The sequence below is a fragment of the Lonchura striata genome, chromosome 35 (genome assembly GCF_050655825.1).
Source record: "Lonchura striata isolate lonStrDom1 chromosome 35, ASM5065582v1, whole genome shotgun sequence".
Lineage (NCBI taxonomy): Eukaryota > Metazoa > Chordata > Aves > Passeriformes > Estrildidae > Lonchura > Lonchura striata.
In genome coordinates this window covers 2,639,406-2,663,518 of record NC_140737.1, presented here as the reverse complement: position 1 = coordinate 2,663,518, position 24,113 = coordinate 2,639,406, and the positions used below count along the sequence as shown (strand labels likewise).

The window sequence follows — 24,113 nt, the reverse complement described above, 5'->3', positions numbered from 1 at the left end:
CAGGAACTGTCGGTGAAGAGAGCGTAGCGTGTTTCATCTCCTGGCAGTTGGTTGTATGGTGGAGCTTCTTCAGCCCATGTCACTGGTTCTTCTTCTTCATCTGTGACACCAAAACTTTCACCTTGGGGCCAATTTGTAATTATTTCCAAAATCCCAGGTTGATTCAGTTTACCCATATGGGCACGCTGCATGATGAGAGCAATCCACTTGCTCCATGCAGCTCTGGTGGCATGGTGGGTGGAGGGAACCTCTCCTCTGAACATCCACCCCAGCACCGGCAGTCGGGGTGCCAGGAGGAGTTGTGTTTCCGTGCCAGTCACCTCTGAGGTGGCCTGGACTCCCTCGTGGGTGGCCAAGATTTCCTTCTCTGTGGGAGTGTAGTTGGCTTCAGACCCTCTGTAACTTCTGCTCCAGAATCCCAGTGGTCGGCCTCGAGTCTCCCCAGGCACTTTCTGCCAAAGGCTCCAGGACAACCCATGGTTCCCCGCTGCAGAGTAGAGCACATTCTTGACCTCTGGTCCCGCCCTGACCGGTCCAAGGGCTACAGCATGAGCGATCTCCTGCTTGATCTGGGTGAAGGCTTGTTGCTGCTCAGGGCCCCAGGGGAAATTGTTCTTCTTGCAGGTAACCAGGTAAAGAGGGCTCATGATCTGACTGTACTCAGGAATCTGCATTCTCCAGAAACCTATGGCACTTAGGAAAGCTTGTGTCTCCTTCCTGTTGGTTGGTAGCGACATCGCCATGATCTTGTTGATGACATCTGTAGGAATCTGACCCCGTCCGTCTTGCCACTTCACTCCCAAAAACTGGATCTCTCGAGCAGGTCCCTTGACTTTGCTCTTCTTGATGGCAAAACCAGCTTCCAGGAGGATTTGGATGATTTTCTCTCCTTTCTCAAACACTTCTGCCGCTGTGCTCCCCCACACAATGATGTCATCAATGTATTGCAGGTGTTCTGGAGCCTCACCCTTTTCTAGTGCAGCCTGGATCAGTCCATGGCAGATGGTGGGGCTGTGTTTCCACCCCTGGGGCAGTCGGTTCCAGGTGTACTGCACGCCCCTCCAGGTGAAAGCAAACTGAGGCCTGCATTCTGCTGCCAGAGGGATGGAGAAAAATGCATTGGCAATATCAATAGTGGCATACCACTTTGCTGCCTTGGACTCCAGCTCGTACTGGAGTTCCAGCATGTCCAGCACAGCAGCACTCAGCGGTGGAGTCACTTCATTCAATGCATGATAGTCCACAGTCAATCTCCATTCTTTGTCAGATTTGCGCACAGGCCAGATGGGGCTGTTGAAGGGTAAGTGGGTTTTGCCGACCACCCCTTGGCTCTCCAGCTCTCGGATCATCCTATGGATGGGAACCACAGCATCTCGAGTTGTTCTGTACTGTCGACGATGCACTGTTGAAGTGGAAATTGGTACCTTTTGTTCTTCTCCCTTCAGAAGTCCTACTGTAGTTGGATTCTCAGACAGTCCAGGCAAAGTGTTCAATTGCTGGATGCCCTCTGTCGCTACAGCTGCTCTCCCAAATGCCCACCTGAGTCCCTTTGGGTCTTTAAAATACCCCCTTCGAAGGTAATCTATGCCCAAGATTCATGGGGCCTCTGGGCCAGTCACAATAGGGTGTTTCTTCCATTCCTTTCCTGCCAGACTTACATCAGCTTCCACCAAGGTAAAGTCCTGTGATCCCCCTGTCACACCGGCGATAGAGACAGATTCTGCCCCTATGTGTCTCGATGGAATTAACGTGCATTGTGCACCAGTATCGACCAAAGCCTTTTATCTTTGTGGCTCTGATGTGCCAGGCCAGCGAATCCACACAGTCCAGAAAACACGGTTTTCCCTCGCCTCTACCTGGCTAGAGGCAGGGCCCCTCTAAGCCTGGCTATCCTTCTTGCCTTGGGCGTATGTCTTAGAGGTTCCTTCAAGGGGATCGGACATGTCATCATCATCATCATGCCTGGCAGTTTGGCTACGGGCAACTGGAGCTGCTCTCCTTTTGGTGGCACTTCCTCTCTGGGTCTTGCCTTCCTTCAATTCATGCACCCGTTGTGCCAGAGCAGCAGCAGATTTTCCGTCCCATCTCCTCATGTTTTCTCTGCAGTCGCGCAGGAAGAACCACAGCTCAGCTTGTGGGGTGTACCTTCTCTCACCATCTGAGGAACATCTACATTGCATACCAGAACCTCTGATCTGTACTGCTGAGATTTGGAAAAGGTCCTCCTTAATCTCCTCCGAGTCTTTTATGATTCTCCTCTATCTTATCGTCTAATTTCTGCAGACGTGTTTGCACTGCTGCAATTCTGGCATGGGTTGGGCCATGTACAGCATCTGCATATGCTTGGAGTTTCCTTGCCATGTTGAGCACGGTCTCATCCCTCTCCTCCCGCTTCATTATTGCTAAAGCAGAAGCATATTCATGTGGCCCAAGCCATAAAGGTTTTCGCCACATCACAGATGTACATGGTACCAAGCCTGGATTCCTAGTTGTTATTTCATCTGAGAAGATAATCTCTGCCACTGCCATTTCTCTCAGATATTGGATCCCTTGTTTTCTATAGTCTTCCACTGAGTCTGCTGCATATAAAGATCATCTGCACACAGGTACCTTTGTGCTACACTTTCCAGAACCCGTGCCCAGAGGCTGTGAGGGTTAGCCCCCCTCATCATTTCTTGATCAATGACAGGATCATGTGACAGGGATCCCAAATGTCTCACTTCAGTGCCATCCAGAATTGTAGCCTCGCCTGCAGCATCCCAAGTACGGACCAACCAACTAATTACTGACCCCGTGGCTCTCCCAGTCCATCCCAGTCTCTCCCAGTGCCTCCCGGCTGTCCATCTCAGCCTGGCGTGGCGCTGCCGCCTCTCAGCCAATCAGAGCGCGAGTCTCTGATGACTCATCAGTTGCCAGGCAGATCCGCAGCGCCGCGTGCCCCGCACTGGACTCGGCCTCCCAGTGCCGCGCGCTTCATTCCCAGTTCCTCCCAGTGCCGCCCCAGTCCCTCCCACTCCTTCCCAGCCCATTCCCAGTTCCTCCCAGTGCCGCCCCAGTCCCTCCCACTCCTTCCCAGCCCATTCCCAGTTCCTCCCAGTGCCGCCCCAGTCCCTCCCACTCCTTCCCAGCCCATTCCCAGTTCCTCCCAGTGCCGCCCCAGTCCCTCCCACTCCTTCCCAGCCCATTCCCAGTTCCTCCCAGTGCCGCCCCAGTCCTTCCCACTCCTTCCCAGCCCATTCCCAGTTCCTCCCAGTGCCGCCCCAGTCCCTCCCACTCCTTCCCAGCCCATTCCCAGTTCCTCCCAGTGCCGCCCCAGTCCCTCCCACTCCTTCCCAGCCCATTCCCAGTTCCTCCCAGTGCCGCCCCAGTCCCTCCCACTCCTTCCCAGCCCATTCCCAGTTCCTCCCCAGTTCACTCCGAGATCTCCACGCTCTCTCCCTGTGCCCCCCATCCCCTCCCCTCTCTCTGGGTGCCACCCCAGTCTTCCCAGTCCATTCCCAGTATCTCCCAGTCAATTCCCAGACTTCCCCAAGGCCACACCAACCCTCCCTCCTCTCTCCCAGTGCCCCCCACCCAGCGTGTCCATCTCGCTGGTGCCCTCGAGCTCCCAGCCCGGCCCCGGCCGCCTCCTCTGCTCCTTGGTGGATTTCTACCCGGCCCACACCCAGCTGAGGTGGTTCCAGGGCCAGCAGGAGCTCTCTGTGGTGGCCACCAACGTGGTCCCCAACAGGGACTGGATCCACCAGCTCCTGGTGCTGCTGGAAACCCCAGCCTGGGCCAGGGTCACCTCCACCTGCCAGGTGCAGCACGTCAGCCTGGAGCACCCCCTGAGCCACCACTGGGGTACAGGGGAGGAATTGGGGGTGCTGGGAGAGCCACTGGGATGTGGTGGGAGCAACTGGGAGGGAGTTGGAGAGAGCCTGGTTTCAACTGGCAGAGAAGGTTGTGGGTTTGGAAGAGCTAAGAATGGGTTTGAAGAATACAGGGGAGGGAGGAATGGGGTTCTGGGGGTCCTGGTGGGAACTGGGGAGGAGTCTGGGGGTACTGGGTGTGACGGGAGAGATTGGAGAGAGCCTGGAGGGGCTGGAAGGAGATTGGGGATGGATTACTGAAGCTTGGGATGAAGTTGGCTGTACTGGGAAGACACTGGGAGAGGTCTGGGTGAGTCCTGGTGGGGCTGGGAAAGAACTGGAAGAGGGTTTGGGGGTCCTGGGACAGTGGAGGGCAACTGAAAGGGGGTTGTGGGATCCTGAGAGGGATGGGAATGGCTTTGGTGGGTCCTGGAAAGGCCGGGAAGGAATTGGGGAAAGGTTTCAGTGGGTCCTGGCTGGGTGGGAGGGATCGGGAAGGTGCTTGGAGGGGCTTGGGGTGTTTGTGAGAGCTTTTAGGGGATCTGATCCCTGCGGAACCCCCCAGACATGCTGCATGCAGCAAGATGCTGTCAGACACTGAGGGTTTAGTGTTGGGCTTCGTCTTCCTGGCGCTTGGGCATGGCTTCTACCTGTGCAAGGTCAGGGGGATCCCAAGAGTCGTGTCCCCCCTTCCCCCAGGGTGTGTGCTGCCCACGGGCCCCTCCCGCCCGGTGTCACCCCCTTTTCTCTGCCCACAGAGCTCCTGAGCCGCCGGCGGCCGCAGCCACTCCCCGTGGCCTTGAGCTTGGCCGGGACCCCCACTCCAACTCCACGGTGATTTTAAGGGGGATTGAGTGTCCCCCCAGCCCTGCTGTCACTCTGCCCCTGCCCGCCTGCTCCCAGTGTTCCCAGTAAAGCTTCCCAGTTAAACCCAGCCCAGTTCATGGGGGCACTGGGGAGGGACTTGGGGGGACCCCACGGCGGGGCCGGCCCTGGGCAGGGAGGGCGGGTCCAGGTGGGGAACACTGCCTGCTGCGGGTCTGCCCGGCAACTGGTGAGTCATCAGCCCCGCTCGCTCTCATTGGCTGACTCTTCTCCACCGCGTTCTCTCATTGGCTGAGGAGAGGCCCGGCAGTGCAGAGAAGGAACGGGAGAGATCCCGCCCCGAGCACCGGCACGGGGACAACAGACCCGGCCTGGGCACAGGGAGGGAATTTATTACCAACCAAACCACGGCAGCACCAGGAGAAGGGAAAGAAATCCCTCCAGCACCTTCCCCCACCCAACGGGGATCACCCACAACAGGGTTATCCACCATGGAGAGACGGGGACATCCGAGTTTAGACCAAAGCCAATTTTATTGAGTGTACCAGGTGTTTATACAGGGATTTACTTGTATGGGGCTTATAGAGGGCTGGTTTTGGTAACAATTTCCCATTGGTTACACATTCTTCAAGACATCCAGTAACCTGGGAACATTTATCTTATCACAAAGTCTCACACCATGTTGCCTGGTCACTTCTTGCCCAGGGAGACTGAAACTGTGTCTGTGTCTCCCACAGTTTCTGTTCAGTCAGGCCTCACATATCGGGCCTCTTTATCAGCTCCATTGCTTTACTCTCTGTTTTATTCCCCATACGGGGACACCAGGGCTCTGCCCAACGGGGGTCACTGGGGATCATCCAGCCCAGATCCTCCCATGGGGGATGGAGCTGCAGCAGCACACCAAGCTCTTCCCTCACTCTCTTCCCTCACTCCAAGCTCTTCCCTCACTCGGGGCACTCACAGGGCTTCCCTTAGTGGTGCCTCCGTTGGTGCTGGGTCAAGTGAGAGCTCATGGAGAAGCTCTTCCCACACTTCCCACACTCGTAGGGCCTCTCCCCAGTGTGGATGCGCCGGTGCACGGTGAGGTGGGAGTTTTGCTTGAAGCCCTTCCCACAGTCGGGGCAGCGGTAGGGCCTCTCCTCTGTGTGAATCCGCTCATGTATGAGGAGATTGGAGGTGGTATGAAACCTCTTCCCACACTGGGAACACTCGTAGGGCCTCTCCCCAGTGTGGATGCGTTGGTGTATTCTCAGGGCAGAGCTCCACCCAAAGCTCTTCCCACATTCCAAGCACTCATAGGGCCGTTCCCCAGTGTGGATCACCTGGTGCTGGATCAGGCCAGACATGTGCATGAAGCTCTTCTGACACTTCCCACACTCGTAGGGCCTCTCCCCAGTGTGGATGCGCCGGTGCACGGTGAGGTTGGAGTTGTGCTTGAAGCCCTTCCCACAGTCGGGGCAGCGGAAGGGCCTCTCCTCTGTGTGAATCTGCTCATGTCTGAGGAGATGGGAGCTTCTCTGAAACCTCTTCCCACACTCCCCACACTCGTAGGGCCTCTCCCCAGTGTGGATCCTCTGGTGCTGGATCAGGCTGGATCTCCAGCTGAAACCCTTCCCACATTCCAAGCACTTGTGGGGCTTCTCCCTGCCATGAGGCTTCTCCACCAGCTCCGAGCTCTGCCTGGATCTCCGCCCGCCTTCCTGGCTCAGGGGGGCTCTTTCCTCCCTGCAGCTCCCTGGGCTGGGTTTGCAGCTCCTCCTCCTGCAGCATCTCCGGGGCTTTTCCTCCTCCATCAGGCACGCCCTGGTAATGTCAAATCCTGGTTTGGGGAAAAAACAGGAGGAGAGCATCTTGGACTGGAGGTTCCTCCTTGCCCAAGGAGGAAGTTATTGGGAATCTTGTGTCTATAAGAAACCCCAGGGAAAGCAAGGTTTCTTAAGACACAAAACACCAAGATTCAGCCCAAAAATCCTGCAAACTTCAAGACACAGAACAAAAACTCCCTAAACATAACAGCTCAGGAAAAACCTCCTCCAAAACATAAAGATTCAGCTGCCACATAAAACCAAAGCACCAACATTTAGCCCAAGAAAGCTCAGAAACACCAAGATTCACCCCCTGAAAATTGTGGACCCCCCTCCATAGTCACCTGCTGCATGTGGGGGAAGCAGCGCTCCTGGGGCTGGGGGGGAGGCTGCAGACACAGGGAGGGGTGGAACCTTCTGCTGCTTCCTCTTTCTGCTCCTCCTCCTCCTCCTGTGTCTCTACTCTTCCTCACACTCCTTTTCCTCCTGCTATTTTTCCTTCTCCTGCACAATCCCACCTTCTCCTGCCACCTGCGTCGTTTGACTATTTTGTTCCTCAAGCCTGCTTCTCCTTCCCTTCTCCTCCTGCCCCCAGGCCCAGCACCCACTGCCGGCTCCCTCTTCCCCCCACACCCACAGCATCCCAGCGCAGGGGCAGGGATGGAGCTGGGGCAGGTCGGGCTGGGGCAGCGCTGGGCTCTCGGCCGCTCCCGCCCGCACTCGGTCCCCACTGCAGCCGCTCCCGCCAGGACAGCGCGGGGGGGCCCGGCCTTGGCGCTGCCCCACTCCCACCTCCCCAAATTCCCCTCGCGGGGCCATGGGGCCGAGGGGGGGGCGCAGGTGGGTCCAGGTGGGGAACGCGGGGAGCTGCGAGTCTGCCTGGCAACTGGTGAGTCATCAGCGCCGCGGGCTCTGATTGGCTGAGCTCTGCCCGAGCCCTGGGGCTGCAGCACAGAGGGGACACCCTGCTCCAGGGGGGATGTCCCACAAACGGGGGACCCCATGGAAGGAACCACAGGAAAGTGTCTTTACAAACAGATGCTCTGAATCTGCTCGGACATAGGGCCAGGGAGCTGTAAAAAAGGAAATTACAGGAGACACCATCAGTTTCAGAAAATGTTATCAATTGATGACACAAACTGCTGCTCAGCCAAGGTCCTTCCCTATTCATGAACTTCCAGAAGAACAACAAAGACTTAACAGAGCCATGAATATCGTTTGCTATATAACAGCAGGGAACATATCAAGGTGGGTATCTAGTAGGTGGATTGGGAAGTCTGTACCTGTCAAGTGCTTCAGCCAGTGGGGAGAGCAGAGGGAGATGTGGCCAAGAAAGTTCAGATGAAAAAGAGACTGTGTCCTCCAACAATTGGAGATATCCCATGGGGAATGTCCCATGGCCTCTCCCATTTTTAGGAATGAAATTACTTTTACAGTACTCCTCTGTCTGCTCTGTGGACAGAATCCTCTAGTGATGGCAATTTTCCCGCACACCCTGGGGCTCATCCTGAATTCCTTCCACTGTCCAGGGCGGCGGGCAGGGAGTGCAGCTGAAGGTGCCTCACCCACTTTGGGTGATTGGCTCCCTTGGCTGGTGGCGGCACCGGGGATTGATTGGGGACCCGGGAGTGACCAGGAGACAGACGAGTGACACATCAGGGGGTCTGTGAAGAGTCAGCAGGGAGAGAGCACTGAAAATCTCATCAGTGAGTGTCCTGAGATCTTCGGGGAGTGAACATGGCAGGGCACCCACGGAGGGGAGAAAAGGGAAAGCCAGGGAGGGGTCCTGGCCAAAGGGATGATATCCCAAAATGTCTCTGAAAGGGTCCCTTGGGAGAATACTGAGGGAGTGGAGAAGGGATTTGGACAACAGGGGATGGATGGTGTTGGTGTGCTTTGAACGAATCAGGTGAAGGGGAGTGTGCAAAAATATGGTTCAGGCAAGAAGCAGCAGGAGGAATCTATGTGGTAAGAAAAAGGATTATAGCAAAGAGGAGGAAGAGAAAAATACTCTGGATTGGGATGTTTTTCCACAGAGTCTTAACCTCACAATTTGCCAGCTAATATTTTGAATTCCCAGTTGCCCAAGACAGGAAAAGCAGGAGGTCAGGATGCCAGGGGTTTCTCTGCGGTGGCAGCGGCAGCACCGGGCGCAGAGGTGCGGCACCGGGAGCACGGGCTGGGGCCTGTGGGGAGCTGCGGGGCCGGGCCGGGGCTGTGGGGCAGCCGGGGCTCAGCGCCGGGCGCTGCCTGACCCCACCAGCCCCGGGCAGGGCCGGCAGTGGCCCCCGGCCCCCAGGAGGCTGCGGGACGCCCCGGCCGCTGCCCGGCCCCGGGGAGCTGCCGGCCCTGCCCGCCGGGGGGGCCGCCTTTGGACACTGCGGCAGGACAGGCACCGGCTCTGCCACACGGGCTGGGCAGGGACCCTGAGCACAACGGGGAAAACAAAGGAACAGCTGGGAAATGCAGAGTGCACATGGAAGGATCAGGATTTGCTGTTCAGGATTTGCTTTGGGTCCCTGCAGAAAGGAAAGGTTTTGCAGAAAGCTCAGCAGCTCTCAGAGGATGAGCACCCACAGGCAGTGACCGGGGCTGCAGGAGTGGCACAAGAAGGCCCTGCAGCACTTGGGCACAAAGGCACAGCAGCTGAAGGCAAGAAGGGATGAGCAAAAGGCCAAGCTGAAGGCAAAGGCCACGGCAGAGTTCCCACAGCCCTGAGGGATCAACCCCAGGGCCCAAGGGGGCCCCAGCACCCAGGGCATGACGGGGTCGGCCACAAGCACCTGGCAGAGGCATTGCCCTCCTGGCCAGGGCAGAGCCCACCCAAACAGCCCCTGGGAAGGAGTCAGGGCTCCAGCTGCAGCCCACAAGGACACTGCAAGCACAGACAGCAGCACCCTCAGCAGGAGCAAGTCCACCCCTGCATGGACATGGATTGTCAGGGCTCTCTGAGCTCCCATCCCACCGGGGACCCACCACACTGGAGCCCTGCAGAACATTCAGGCTGGGTCTGCATCCAGAGGAGGCCTCTCCTGATGGACACAGGGGCCTCTCCATCCACTCGGAATCTTACACCTAAGGGGGGAAAATTCTAAAGGAGTGTTTTCATTATTAAGGGAATAAATGGGAAAGCTGAGCTGGTATCATTTGTTCAATCACTATTAGGAGCTGTGGAGGATAGGTTTGAAATAAACTATTTTCTTTTTCTTCCTACTCTGATTGTAATTAACTAGGAAGGAATCTGATGGTGGCATTGTAATATTGTAAAAGGTGATACAGAGGCTATTGCTGCTGTACCTTTGTGTCATATGTCTATCAAGGCCTGTGCTGAAGGGAACCCAGAGGTGTGGGCAGCCCCATGGAAAGAGGGAAAATTTGATATGGAGCCTCTCCAAATTACTTGGAAGCAACCAGGACAAGTGGTGTCTAAAAGCAACACCCTGTTCCAGGGCAGGGAAGGAAGGGCTCACAGCCTGGTATGGAGTCCCTGCTAAAGGCAGGGCTCTTGGAGCCAGGGATGTCTCCCTACAGCACTCCTATCCTGCCAGTCAGGGAATCAGATGGCTCCAATGAGGAGGACAAGAACAAGTGGTAGACAAACAAAGCCTCTGTGAAATGGCTGAATTTTCTGGCTAAGAAAAATCTTTTGACTACTTGGTAAAAAAAAAGGCAAATGGTGGAGAAAAAGGTTAAAAATTTGGGATATATTTTGACGGAAGGTTTGTGCTTGAATGACCCAGAGTGGGTGTGGGCAATCTTAGAAGTAACACTACCCAGGAACAAAAAGGAGCTGTGACAATGCTGAGGATTAGAAAGGAATTACACAACCTGGATTGAGGATTCTCTGTTCCAGCCAGAACACTGTAGGACTTTTTAACCCCAGACAGCCTCCATGCTGTGGTATGGACAGGAGAAAGAGAGCAGAACTTGAGAAAATGAACAACCAAAAATATTGATGCCTCAGCTGTGGCTCTTCCAGACTCAGAAAAGTGTTGGGAAGGATGGATAAATATAATTATTCATAATACAGCCATGCTGAAAACAATCCTCCCTACTGGCTGGACAATACCGTTACCTACAGATAAGTCCAAAAGTCAAATAGAACTGTTCCATCTCACCCCCCAAAATGTATGGTTCACCTGTAACCCTCCCCTAAAACATCAAGTGCCTGTAACACCATTGGCCCAAGTCTTGCTCCAGCCCACCTTGAAGCCCCTGATAAGGGGTCTCCGAGGGGCCAGACGCTCTCTTGTATCTTCCCCCCTCTGAGGACCTCCACCCTGTCCTAGAGCATCCTCTTGTCTCTCCCCTCCCCCATCCCCTCAAGCTTGCCAGGTGCTGCATCTGGCAGCTCCAAGCAAGACCTTTCTCCATCCCTAATAAACCTTATATCCCAAGAGCAACTTCAGAGATCTCTCGTCTCCATTCCCCTAAACCGTCCTGGAGCACAGTGCTCCCTACAGAAAAGAAATTGGAATTGTAGGTGAATGTTAAACAGGGCCATGCCAAAGGAATCCTTGGGCCAAAATGTTTCACCCAATGGCCGGAGTGGCCTCATTGTCTGCAGAATTATGCAGCCACAGATTCAACAGAACCGAGGCCCAAAACTGATGACAACAGGATCTCCAACTGTTCCAGTCTCCCATCAAGTTCAAGCTTTGATCACCAAAAGAGCCTCGCAATGGATGAGCAATGCTCGGTTATTACAGTGTGAAACTTGTGCAGTGGCACAGGAGGATTCAGAAGTGAGGACATGTGAGAACCCCGGCCTTGCTCTGGGGTCTCATATGGTGGTGAAATTCCTCCTCCAACCCGTGCTTCCAAAGAAAAACTCTGCAGGCTTTAGCTGTTCGGTCTCAAGGCAGTTTATTGCTAGTTATCTAACAGATTATGTTCTTGGACTGCAGCTATTTGATCAGTGGCCTGGGCAGAGGCACACACACACACTGACATCCTCTCTCTCTGCTGTCTTCTTCGTCTCTCTCCCCGCCCAGGGCTGCTGCTATCTTTTATAAGATATATTTTGTATAACATGTTTACAATTATTCCCCAATACCTACTACCTACGTTGCCAAGTGTTTTTCTACTCTAAACCAATCTGTGAGTGCCAACATCACCAAGAACATGGAGGTAAGGAAAAAGAAGGAGGAAGAACAGGATCAGCCCACTTTCCTCCATCTTAAAACTTCTGACCCCCATGTACAAAGTGAAAACCCCCCTGTACATGTGTTAAAACCCCCCTGTACAATACTAAAAAAATTTCCCCTCTACTTTGTAACTACTTTTACTACACTATCTAACCTTTTGTGACTGCTTGTTCCACCTCCAAAGTTGGTAATTCATTCCATGGCTCAAACTCAAAATCACAGCTGTTTTTCAGCTGTCTGGCAGGGTCTAGAATGCTTCTGACCAAGGCCTGGAACCTCTAAAAATGTCTGAGAGACATTTTGAGTTCCCACAAGGACAGGGGAAGGGTTTAACCCAGCCTCCTGTTTGAACAGCCCACAGAGGGGCTGGGAAGAAACCCAGCACTGCATTCAAGTGACACAGCTCCAGACCCAGCCTGGGGGAGATTCAGGAGACATTGCCTGGCCTGAGGCAGAAAATGTCTTGGTGGATGGCTCTTCAAGGGCAGCAGAAGGGAAAAGAGTTCCAAGACACGCTGTTATTGAGGAAAGGGAATCAGACAAAGTGCAGGTTACCCCCACGGTCAGCTCAACCAGCACAGCTGTGTGTGCCTGTAAGAGCCTGGCACTGAAATGCCCTGAGCAGGAAGGCTTCAATATCTTCTGGTGACACCATCTCACCTAACAGGGGGGGCAAAAGCAATTCTGATTGCTCAGCAACCACTGGATCACTTAATAAGGCATCTCTAAAAGAAGTAATTTCTATAAAAGGGATTGCAGAAACAACAGATTCAAAGAGCAGAACTCATTTTACAGGAAAGATCCTCCAGGGGCTTATGGCAGCTTTAGGAATACAATGGGACCTCTTGACCCAGAGCTCAGGCTGGGTACAAAGAATGAATGGGGAAAGAAAGAAACACCTTTGGAAGCTGGGGATAGAAACCAAGATGTCATGGGTATGGCTTTTGCCATTGGCTTGGGCAAGAAGAAGAGCCAGAGCCAGGGCAGATATTCAATTATTTCCCCTTGGAATTGACCTTGTGAATTCCTTACCCTGGGAATTCTCCACCCAGTGCAGGGTGCAGATAAGGGATGCACATTTAAAGCAGTCTGTGGCCAGAATCCTGTCTCTGGTGCAATCTCTCCCCCAGGAAGCTGGGCTGGCACAGAGTCTGCCTTGGCACTTTGCTGTTGCCAACATCCAAGCAGGACATGGGCTCTGCCTAAGGAGTGCAAAGCAGCACCACTGGTGGCCAAGTGGCGTGGCCCATGCCAAGGGGCCCGAGGCCAGAAACAGCCGCCAGCACAGCTGAACACGGGGGGACCCCTCAGCCTGGGCTCCAGGTCTCTGCAGCCCCGGAGATTTGCACTTCCCGCCTGCAGCAGGAGGATGGGAGGCCCCCCTGAGCCTGCACTGAAGGCAGCGCAGCAGCAGCCAGGGCTCCACAGCGGGGCAAGGCCCTGGGCCTGCCCACACATCCTCTGCTGAAATCCTCGGCCTGGCCACCCTCCCTGGGCAGCTCCAGCCACCGGGGCCAGCCCTTGCTGCCACTGCTGCAGCTTCAGTGCTCTCTGGGCCTGCACTGCCACAGCTGCTGGGGACACACCGGGACAATTCCACTCTGGCTCTCACTCACACTCACACACTGCCTGCCAGTGCATCCATGGAAAATAGACCAGCTCATAGACTTGAACATTGTTAACCTTTGATTTCTCTACTCAGGCTTGCTTTGCCTTGGCCTTGGGGAAAGAAATGTTAAAGGTTTTGTTAAGGGATGTTACACCACTCAGTGGAGATGAGTTTAACATCTCAACACACTGGGAATGGCCCAAAAGATACCCACAAAGATAACGACCAGCAGCAAAACATCAACCCCAACAGCAAACAGCAACCAACACCTACCCCAGACACTGCCCCCGGCAGGGCTGCAGACACCTGGTCTGCAAAAGGCTGAGAAGGAAATCCAGCACTTCCCACCTCATTAACAGTAGAAGCAAAGAAATCCGGATCCAATAGGAAACCAAATACTAAAAACTGCATTACTTGAAACTACAGAACATTAAACCAATCTATTTAGATTGCTTGAGACTGCACAACTTTGGGAAAAACCTAGTAAAACCCACATATAATGGAACGATTTTCTCTGCACACCCAGGTTATGTGAGGATGGAATGATTTCTGTTACACATCCTGGCCAGAATCAAGGAATGCCTTGATTCTAACACTAAAAAGAATAGTGAAGTTTTTCTTTTTCCTAAAGTTTCAGTGCAAAGTTTATAGCATTAGAGTATTTTTTTAATACTCATACTTCTATATAGCTGGTTATGTTTGGGTAAAGGAGGTAAGAATCAGTTTTTCTTCCGAGGGGAAGTAGAAAAAGCTGAATTACCTTGGGATTTTTTGTCTATGTTTGTGCGTAGCTGTAAAAGATACCAAAATTTTGATCTGGGTTTTTCGAAGTTCACCTTTAGGCTGCATCACTAGAAGAGATTTAAAGGTGACCCCTAAACTCTTAAGCAGGCAGCCAAGAGAGGAGCTTCAGAAATGCAAATTAACACTGCTGGGGCAAAGTGGGGACAATGTACCTGGCTCTTCTTGCCTGGGGCAGGAATTAGCTGATTCCCTCTGCCCCTCACCCCAAGCTCTGCCTGCTTGCACAGATGGAATTTGCACAGCTGAAGGCAGAGCCCATGCTGAGGATCTCTGACTCTGCAACAGAAACGGCTGAAGCTGCAAAGGGAAACAGCAAATGGAGAATGTTGGGAAAACTTCACTAAAATAAGGGGGGGATCATCCCTCTGCCCACCCCAACATCTGCTGTCACTGTCTGTGCTGTACAGGGTGTATCAGAGCACTGGGGTTTTTCCTATAAAAAGTTCAGGGAGGTCAGCTGGAATTCAAGTATTTGAAGATGGAATAAGAAAAAAACACTCAGTTGATGCAACCTTAGCTTGCGGAAGCACCCAAAAATGGGGAAAAGTATTGAATGGCCACCAGAACAAATCCTACAACACCATGGACCAGCCACTGGGAACCCAAACCAATTCATATCAGGAGACAGAGAAACCTTTTATCATTTCAATACCATCAATTGATTACAAGCTGTCCTTGAAAGAAGAACCAACGAGACAGCTCCAGCTCCTGACCTTCCTGCCGACCAATCCACTGAAATGAGGAACACAACATTTCACCAGGGGATGGGATCAGATTATCTGTCAGCAGAAAAAAGCAAGAGTTTGTGGAAAACTAAATTTCTCAAACTGCCGTTGGCAAAGAGATGACAAGGGAAAGGTGCTGAAAAAGATAACAAAGGAAATAGGAGAGCAGTTTATGTATTGGTCCAAACATGGAAAGGATGGGAATGGGACACGCTTTTGTGGCTCCCAGGCACACCAGGGGTTAAATGAATGCTGCTTCTCCTCTTCTGTGCTGCAGCAACTCTCATCTTTTTACCATGCTCCACACCTTGGCAGTGCAGCTCATCCAGCAGCTGAGCCAGGGGATGCAGGTGGCAGCCAGGCCTCCTGATCCACAAACGGCTACAAAAGGACAGGGAATGAGGGCACCGAGAATAATCCCAAAACCAAAGAGGACCCGGGAAGAACAAAACAAAAGTCAAGGAGTGAATCTGCCTGGATATAGGGCCGGGCACTTGTAGAGAAGGGGAGAAACCATCAGTTCCAATAAATGTTACAAATTGACCCAGACAGCTGCTAAAAGTCCCGCTACATTCCCGAACCTCGAGGAGCAGCACAAAGACTTAACAGAGCCATGAATATCGGCTGTTCTACAAAAGGAGGGTGCACATTAACGACGACAGGCTCCAGGCGCATCGGGAAGTCGGAACCTTCCAAGGAACTCAGCCGGTGGGCAAAGGCAGAGGGAGATGCGGCCGGGAAAATGAGGATAAAAAGGAGGCTGCGGACTACGAGCACGGCAGAGAGCGCACGGCAAATGCCCCACGGCCTCTGCCCCTGCTCGGCAATAAAGTCACTTTGACAGGACTCCTCGCTCTCCGCCGGGCACACGAACCTCCGGCGACGGGAATTTCCCCGCCCGCTCCCGGCCGCGGGGCAGCCCCTCTGTCCTACCCACAGCAGCCGGGCCGAGCCAGCGCTGCTCCGGCAGCGGCTCCTGCCCGGCCCCGGCGGGAAGGAGACCGCGGGCAGCCGCTCCCGCAGCGCCCTCAGCCCGGGGCCGGCACAGGCCGGACACGGCACCGGCGAGCCGCCGGAGCCCCCTGCCGCCCCCTCCGCCCGCAGCCAGCCCCGAGCCCCCGCAGAGCCCAGCGCGGCTCCCACCTGCGCCGGGGCCGCCTCCGAGCTCCGCCGCCGCCGCCTCACCGCGCTCCGGCCGCTGCCGCCGCTGCCGGGCCCGCACAGCCGCTCGGCCAATGGCGGCGCTGCGCGGCCACGGCCGCCCTCAGCCCGCCGCCGGGGCCGCGCCGCGCCCCGCTCCCACCAATCAGCGCGCCGCAACCGCGACTGACGGCACCGGCGGCCAATGGCAGCGAGCTCGGGGCGGGCTCTGCGCACGGCCCCGCCTCGCCCCGCGCTCTCGGCGCCCCCGGGCTGCGTGAGGGGAAAGCCGGAGATGAGGAACAGCCCCGGCACGGGCCCGGGCCCGAGCCGGGATTGAGCTGCCCACACAAACAAACTTCTCCGCGCCTCCCGCCACGGCTTTCCCGGCCCTGCGCCTCCCGTGCCTCCGCCTCTGCGGGAAGCCCAGGAGCCTCACTTCTCCTGCCCCTCGTTAGCGCATCAGTGCTTCGCTTTGATTTCCCCCGAAAAGGGAAACCTGCCCCAAGCCCTGTGGGTGTGTGGGGCAGGGGAGAGATTTCTGGCAGAAAACTCCAAAGACTCGGAGCAGGAGAAGGAGAAGTCAGTGCAGAGCCTTAAATGCAGCTTTCCCCACGCCTCCCTGCTCCCAGCTGCACCTCCTCCCCCGGCAGGGCAGGAGACAGGGAATGGGGCCATGCTCAGCTCATCCCCCGGGGCTTCTCCCTCTGCTCAGGGACAGGAGTCGTTCCCTGCTGCACCCTGCGCTCTCTCCCGGCCGAGACTTCTCCAGGAACTTCTCGGAGCGGAGTCCATCCCCTGGGCACAGCCCCCTCCGAGTGCTGCAGCGTGGGTCACTGTGCCACGGGCTCAGTCCTGCCAGGACAGGCTGCTCCAGCGGGGCCCCTCTGCCCGCGGGCTCACAGCTCCTCTCAGGCATCGCCGAGCTCCAGCCCGGCTCCTCCAGGGGCTGCAGGGGATCTCTGCATCCCCATGGACCTGCAGGGGATCTCTGCATCCCCCTGGACCTGCAGGGGATCTCTGCATCCCCATGGACCCGCAGGGGATCTCTGCACCCCCATGGACCTGCAGGGAGATTTCCGCAGCCCCATTATAATATATGTTATGGAATAATTCGTGCTTATGTAAAATATGCATCAAGTCAGTTGTGCTTGTAGAAAGAGATTCTTCAAGTTTTAAATGACCAGTGGCTGTAGCCGGGGCTGGAGAAACCACAGTTGGCAGAGAAAGAAAGACCTAATTTACAAATGAAAAAAGGTGTCTCGGTGCAGAGATGGGCCCTTTCCGGGGAAAATCCAGGAGACACCCAACGTTTAACCCCTGGTCTGCCGGGGAGCCAGAAAACCGTGTCTCATTCCCATCCTTTCCATGCTTGGACCCATACAGAAACTGCTTTCCTATTTCCTTTATTATCTTTTTCAGCACTTTCCCCTTGTCATCTCTTTGCCAGCAGCAGTTTGAGTCATTTAGTTTTCCTCAAACTGCTTTTTTTCCTGCTAACAGATAATCTGATCCCATCCCCTGGTGAAATGTTTTGTTCCTCATTTCAGTGGCTTGGTCGGCAGGAAGGTCAGGAGCTGGAGCTGTCTGGTTGGTTCTTATTCCGAGGACAGCTTGTAATCAAATGATGGCATTGAAATGATAAAAGCTTTCTCTGTCTCCTGATAGGAATTTGTGAAAAATGCCAATCACTTGGTTTTTAGAATTTTAAAAGTTTAATAATAATAAAATGGTGAAAAAAATAAGAATATAATTAGACTGATAAAAATTTATAGTTAGGGCAATTACAAGACAATAAAAAAGAAAGAATATCTGAGGTCCAGATGCTCTCTGGTACTTAAGCCAAGAGGAATGTACCTTGTGAATAAAGGAATCACCCCTAAAACAATACACTGTTGCATATTCATATATCCTTCGTGGTTATGCATACATTATATTTGAAACAAAAAACTCTGTCTGTTGTATGTCAACTGTTTTCTTTAATCCCCACGGGGTCTTCGAGTCTGAGCAAGGCGTGAAGAAATCAGCTTCTTCTAATAAGAAAACCATAAATTGCTCTTCTCTGGAGAATTTGCGTGTTCCTTGAAGCGACTATCTCATTCCTTAAACCCCCCCCAACACACACATACATAGTTTATTTTTTAACTACTAAAGCTTCATTTTATCTACAAAGCTACATTTACCATACTGTTATATGCAGCAGATATAATTGGCGCCATTTCTAATATGATATATGTGACATTTAATATTTGTTAGATTTGTTAGAACACTCTAACACTCTACACGTTTGTATTAGGATTCCCCCCCACCCTCGCAGGTGAGACCGGGTGTATATTGGAAACTGATTTACAAGTAAGAAGGTGCGGCTCCCCAGGAGATGGGCCATGGCTGGGGAGATACAGGAACCCCCGGTGCTGATCCTTGCCTGAAGGACCCGAGATGGATATCATGGAAATCCTTGGGCAGACACAGGTGAATGCAGGTTCCCTCCCGTAAATTTCATCAAGGGATTCAACAAACTCCAGACACTGAATTGTTCTCCCTCATCACCAAAAAAGAAAATCTCATTAACATATAGACTCTTAATGGAAGAAAAGACTGATTGCTGAAATCTTGGCCTCAGGCAGAATTTTCCCTATAAAAACCGCTTGTGCCAGGATGGAGGTGTGTGGGCATAGAGGAAAACCTCTGCTGAGGCTGACCTCTTTGTTGCACACCCAGGGCCGACCCCGGGCTCCACTCTGTTCTTTCCTTGTGGCTGGCTAGGTAGAATTTGATTGCAAAATAAATATTTTAGTTTTTCATATTAATTTGTCTAGACAAACTTTCATTTATAACAGTTGTAACACATAAAAGGAAGAATCCCCATTTCTTCCACCATCCCATCCTCAATACATTACCCCACCAGTTAGTTTTTAACACTGTTTTCCCATTTTTGGACTGGTATCTGGGTTGTTTTTTTCTAGGATGACCTCCCCATTGTCATCTATTTTCAACAGTCTGATACATTAACCTTTCCACAGAAATCCCCTTCATTAGCCAATAAACAGTCTCAAGCCAGCCTATTCTGGTACACTGCAGTTTTTCCCCATTTTGCCTGCAGGTACTCAATTTGGGTGGGTCTGTGGCTGTTGACATGGGTGTGTGTACCAAAAAGGAACTTTGGTTTCTTTCCATGTAATACTTTCTGTAGCATTTGTGACACGATCTTGCTGCTATCTCAGAAGGGAAAAGACAACAAATGAGAGACAGAAACAGGAATGACAGAGGTCTGGCGTGGCTTATACCCCCACCTCCCCTGCCTGTGGGGTTGCTGCCCACAGCAGGTACGTGTGATCTTCTCACTGGTGAGTACAGTGCTCAATCCAGGCTTGACCTCTGTTTCCCTTGTCACTCCTTTTTGCTGATTTTTCTATGCAAGTCCTTTTCAACACTCCTTTGGTGTGTTTTGGTGTTGTCCATTTTAGATGTGATAGTCCATTCCTCACGTTTCTTCACAAGTCCTCTGCCTCTGTTTCCCACTTTCTCTAACAACCTGAATACCACGTTCTTTCAACTACTCAAAAAGTCCTTTCTCTCAATATACCATTCAACACAATCCACCTGCCTCCAAGGAGATAAAGTAAAGCTCAGAATAAACAATCTACATTTTATATACTTCCATTCATCTACATTTACTCACTTTTATTTTTCACTCACTTTCACATACAAGGTACCTTTTACTTTCAAACAGTCTACATTACATATCTACACCCTGAGTGCTCATGGAATGTTAATCCATCAACCCAGCAGGTTTAATCCTGGATGTCTCTCAACCCAGCAGAATTTTAGGTGTTACTGTTTTCCAACCCCAGATCCCCTTGGACATTTTTAACCTTCAGTCCAGCTGTGTTGTCCAACCCCAGATCCCCTTGGGCATAACCTCAACACGCAACCCTGAGTGCTCTTGGAATGCAAATCCCCCAAATCCTCCTCTGGAAGGAGCCCCCAGAAAACAAACCCCCACGGCTCCTCCCCACCCACCTGATTCGGGAAGAACTTTCTCTGAGAGAAGTGGAAAAGAACCTGTTTATTTAACTAACAAAACAATCCCCAGCACTAAAAAAAATGAACAACACCAGATGACAACAAAACTCTTTCACCACTCTGAAGAGATGACAAATCCAGAAAGTCTCTCCTGGGGGTGGTCGCCCGGGTCTGGGCGCTGGGGATTGCTCTGGGCACTGGGGATGGCTGCTGCAGATCACAGAGCGCAGGCTCCCGGTGCTCCTCGGGGTTCCCAGGTCCCAGTCCAGAGCAGGTTGGATGGTATTCAGAAGAAGGAAAGGGAAAGAAACAGTCCAGGGAAAAAATTGGAATGCCTAGTTAAACTAAAACTAACAGGAAAAAGCAAAGGCAAGAGCGGAAGCAAGAGCAAGCAAACAAAGCCAGCAAAAGCAAGCCAAGCCAGCCCGCACAAGCCTCTTGTGGAGAACAGACCATGGGGGGAGGTGAGCCAGCTGATAACAAGACAAAACAAACCTTCACTTTCAGAGTCAGTTCTGAGAGCACAGAACAGAATATCAAACATGAACAGAACCTACAACTGGGGATACAAACACCAGAACCTCACCCTGGGACACCTGGGTTTCCACATCAGCAGGAGACGGTTCCTGACAGTCGAAGGGTCAGCGGCAGGGTCCTCATCACACCCGTTCCTTAAATGTTATCTGGCCATGCAGACGGTTTTAGCTACTTCCACAAGTACTTTAAATCAACATTGGCTGTTTCACAAATACCTCTGAGTTATTACTGTCAGTTAGTTACAAAAATAAAAGCATTAGTTATTATTTCACAACTACAGCTACTTCTGCAAAAGTTAACATTCTAATGCACAACCCATGGCATCCAGTTCAATATTTTGCAAAAGCCAAAAGTAGTATGTATGTTTTTCACACTGTGCACAAACTAAACTATCATCCAAGAATGATGTTCTGAGGATATGAGCTACACAGGGGCCAGGGCATTGGCCACAAAAAGCTGACAAATTATATTACAGCAAAAGCAGTTAAAAGTGATTACAAACTATACTGCATCAAAATCGTTGTGACTAAGAATAAGTTGCAGAAGTCAAGACATAAGAGCAAAAGCCACCAACTACATAGTTCTCTATAACAAACCCAGGGCAGGTGTTTCCCTTGCAGGGAGCACTGGGGCCTTCCCCGGGCCCCTTCTGCCCTCTGGCAGAGCCGGTGGCATTTTCCAGCACACGCAGTTTGTAACCAAGAGTCGGGTGCAGCCCAGAAGGCTCCGAGCGCCTCCTCCCAGGCTGACTCTGCAGATCCGAGGCTGCTCTGGGCTCTGCCAGGGCTCTGCTGGGGCTCAGCTCTGGGCCAGGCTGGGCCCGCTCTCCCCTCACATTGCTCCGGGCAGCCGAGTCACAGAGGGAGGAGGAAGGGACACCTCAAGGGAGTTGAGGTTTAAGAGAGTTTTTATTCAAAAAACTGCCATACCAAACAGGCTGTCATAAGAGCCGTAACAAACAGGCTGTCCTAACTACCATAACCAACTAGCACTGCTAACTACCATCACTAACTAGTTGTCCTAACTAACTACTGTAACTAAAAGCTGTCCTCCAGTGCTTCATCTCCTCCGCTGCTCCCTCAGTTGCTTTGCTGTGGTGATCAGGGGAGTCAGGCTGGAGAGAGGCTTGGCTGATGATAAAAATGGGTGCTGCCCAAAGGATAAAAAAGAAAGAAATGAACTGTTACTTTCCAAAGCCAACTTACTCACAGGCTCTGTTGCAACAGGACAAAGGGAAATGGTCAGAAACTCAGGAGAGGGAAGCAGGCTCAGGTTAGATCGCAGGCAGAATCTTTTTGCCAGGAGTGGGGAAACACTGACAGAAGGTGCCCAGAGATGTGGGAGGTGCCTCCTCCCTGGGAACATCCAAGCTCAGGCCAGGCAGGGCTCTGAGCACCGGACCTGCCTGAAGATGGCCCTGCTCCTCGTGGGGCACCAGGGGCAGATGCCCTCGAAAGGACCCTGCCAAGCCAAACCCGGCGAGGATTCTGCTTGCTTTGCGTGTGGAACGCAGTGAGGCTGGAGACTATCGGAGGGGCCCCAGCAGAAAACCCCTCCCTGGCGCTGCTGCTTCCCCTCGGCCGCTCGGCATTCACCTGCAGCAGCTCCTGGGCAGACCAGCGCTGCTCCTCGTCCGGCTCCAGGCTGCACTCGAGGAAGTCCCGCAGCAGAGCCGACAGGCACCGGGGCTCCTGCAGCTGCGGGGTCCCGTTGTGCCGGATCAGAGCGCGAGCCTGCAGGAAAAGAAAACTCAGCACTCTGCCAGCTTCCTTCCCACCCACAGGTGCTCACAGCGACCCCGGGTTCTCAGCCCCAGCTCCAGGGGCACTTTCCTCCCTGGCAGAGATGCTGCTCACAGCTCATTGTCCTGTGCCAACCAAAAAACCCAAACCCTGGTGCTGCCACAGCCATTGGAAAGAGCTGATGCACTTGCTTCACATTTTCAGGTCATCCTCACAGCCAGAAGAGCTGCAACAGCATGAATCCCAAAGCAAATTGTTGCTGGAGACTGCAGAATATTTGTCTGTGTTGAGGCCCGAGTGCTCTGGGAATTCCCTTCCCCAGGTGCAGAAACCTCCAGCTGCTGCTCCCAGTGCAGGGTCACCCTGTGCTCACAGGGCTCTGCAGCCCCTGGAGAATTTGCCTCTTACCATGGCCCTCGTTTCCTTGAAGTAAGGAGGTTCTCCTTCCACCATCTCGATGGTCACAATGCCAAAGGACCAGATGTCCACCTTGGGGCCATAAGGAGAACTGGTCACAACTTCTGGGGCCATCCAGTGAGCAGTGCCCACCATGGAGCTGCGCCGGTCCTGCTCAGAGCTGAGCTGAGCACAGAGGCCAAAATCAGCTGAGGACAGAAACAAACACTGTCAAAGGCAGCTGGAATGAGGAAACCAAGCACCAAGACTCCCCATTCTCAGTCTGAGAATGCAGTAGTGAAGTCAGCTGGAAAAGTGCTGAGGGCTGTAGCCAAGGGAAGGTGGAACTGAACCCTTAAAGAAACCCTCAGCTTTCATGCAGTGGCTTTTACTGATTCTCTTTAAGATTTAGATTCCAACTCCTGCCCTCTGGGAGGGCCATACCCAGAGCAAAGCCACCCCTGGCACCCTGCTGCTCTCCGGAGCTCTCTGCAGGGGCAGCCGCTCTCAGCTGGCAGCAGGGGCCGGGCAGTGCCCCCAGCAGCCCTTGTGGGGCTCTGGCCGGCACTGGGAAGCAGCCCCACAGCCGCACCCGGGAGCGCTGTGCCTGGCCAGGAACACCCACCCAGCTTGACAGAGCCGGCCATGCCCAGGAGGATGTTGGAGCTCTTCAGATCTCTGTGGATCACCCGGTTCGCATGGAGGAAATCCAGGCCCTGCAGGCACTGAGAGAGAACAAGAAACACCAGGACAAAAACCAATGGCCGGAATCTATCACACAAGAAAGGACAGGTCGGAATTCTGCCAGCAGCAGCTTTGCTGTGACAGGCCAGGAGTGCAGAGCAGACAGGCTCCAGGCAAACGGTTCAGGGCAAAGCTGAGAACAGCACATCAAATCCAGAACAGACAGAGAGTGCCACAACAGCAGGAAAGAGAGCAAGAACAGAGCAGAAGTGCAGCGATGCTGGCAGGCCGTTCACTGCAAAGGCTCTTTCTTCTCCAGCTTATAAAAACAACAGAGAAACAGAGCCCTGAGCATGGAGCCACTCCTGTTCTCACGCCTCTGTGGAAGGACCATCGTGCCCAAGCCATGGCAGCCACAGGCAGGATCCCTCACCTCCCGACTCACAGCTGCCATCTCTCCTTCAGCCATGCGTGTCTGTCTGACAACGTCCTGCAAAGTTCCTCCATCCATGTATTCCATCACCAGCCAGAGATCTCCGTCAACAAGGAAGCTGGAAGAGAAAAGCAGTGACATGGAGACGAATGTGCAGTGCTCAATTCCCCCATGGAAAAGTCTGGAGTGCAGTTTTGTTTCCAGGTCACTTGTCCATGAGGACAGAATCCGATGGAGAGACATTCCTGCCAGGCTGCAGAGCCCTTGGAATCTGCACAGTCTAAAGGAAGAGACACCTGTGAGAAAGGAGAGGCCTTAGATGGCAAGCAGGTGAAAAATGCAGTTTAGCAACAGCCCAGATCAGTGTGGAACCACAACACTGGCCCCAG

At 53.1% G+C, this 24,113-nt stretch overlaps 2 protein-coding genes across 2 annotated transcripts in view; both read right to left on the bottom strand.

Moving 5' to 3' along the window:
• The window catches only part of LOC144247634 (uncharacterized), a 748,886-nt gene that overhangs the window by 238,174 nt on the left and 486,599 nt on the right, over positions 1–24,113 (bottom strand). The gene's annotated exons all lie outside the window — the stretch shown is intronic.
• LOC144247632 (uncharacterized) overlaps positions 1–24,113 on the bottom strand; it is a 375,628-nt gene that overhangs the window by 238,174 nt on the left and 113,341 nt on the right. The window contains 1 exon segment of the mRNA XM_085565237.1: positions 5,670–6,320. Within this exon segment, the coding sequence (XP_085421363.1) occupies positions 5,670–6,320 (651 nt within the window).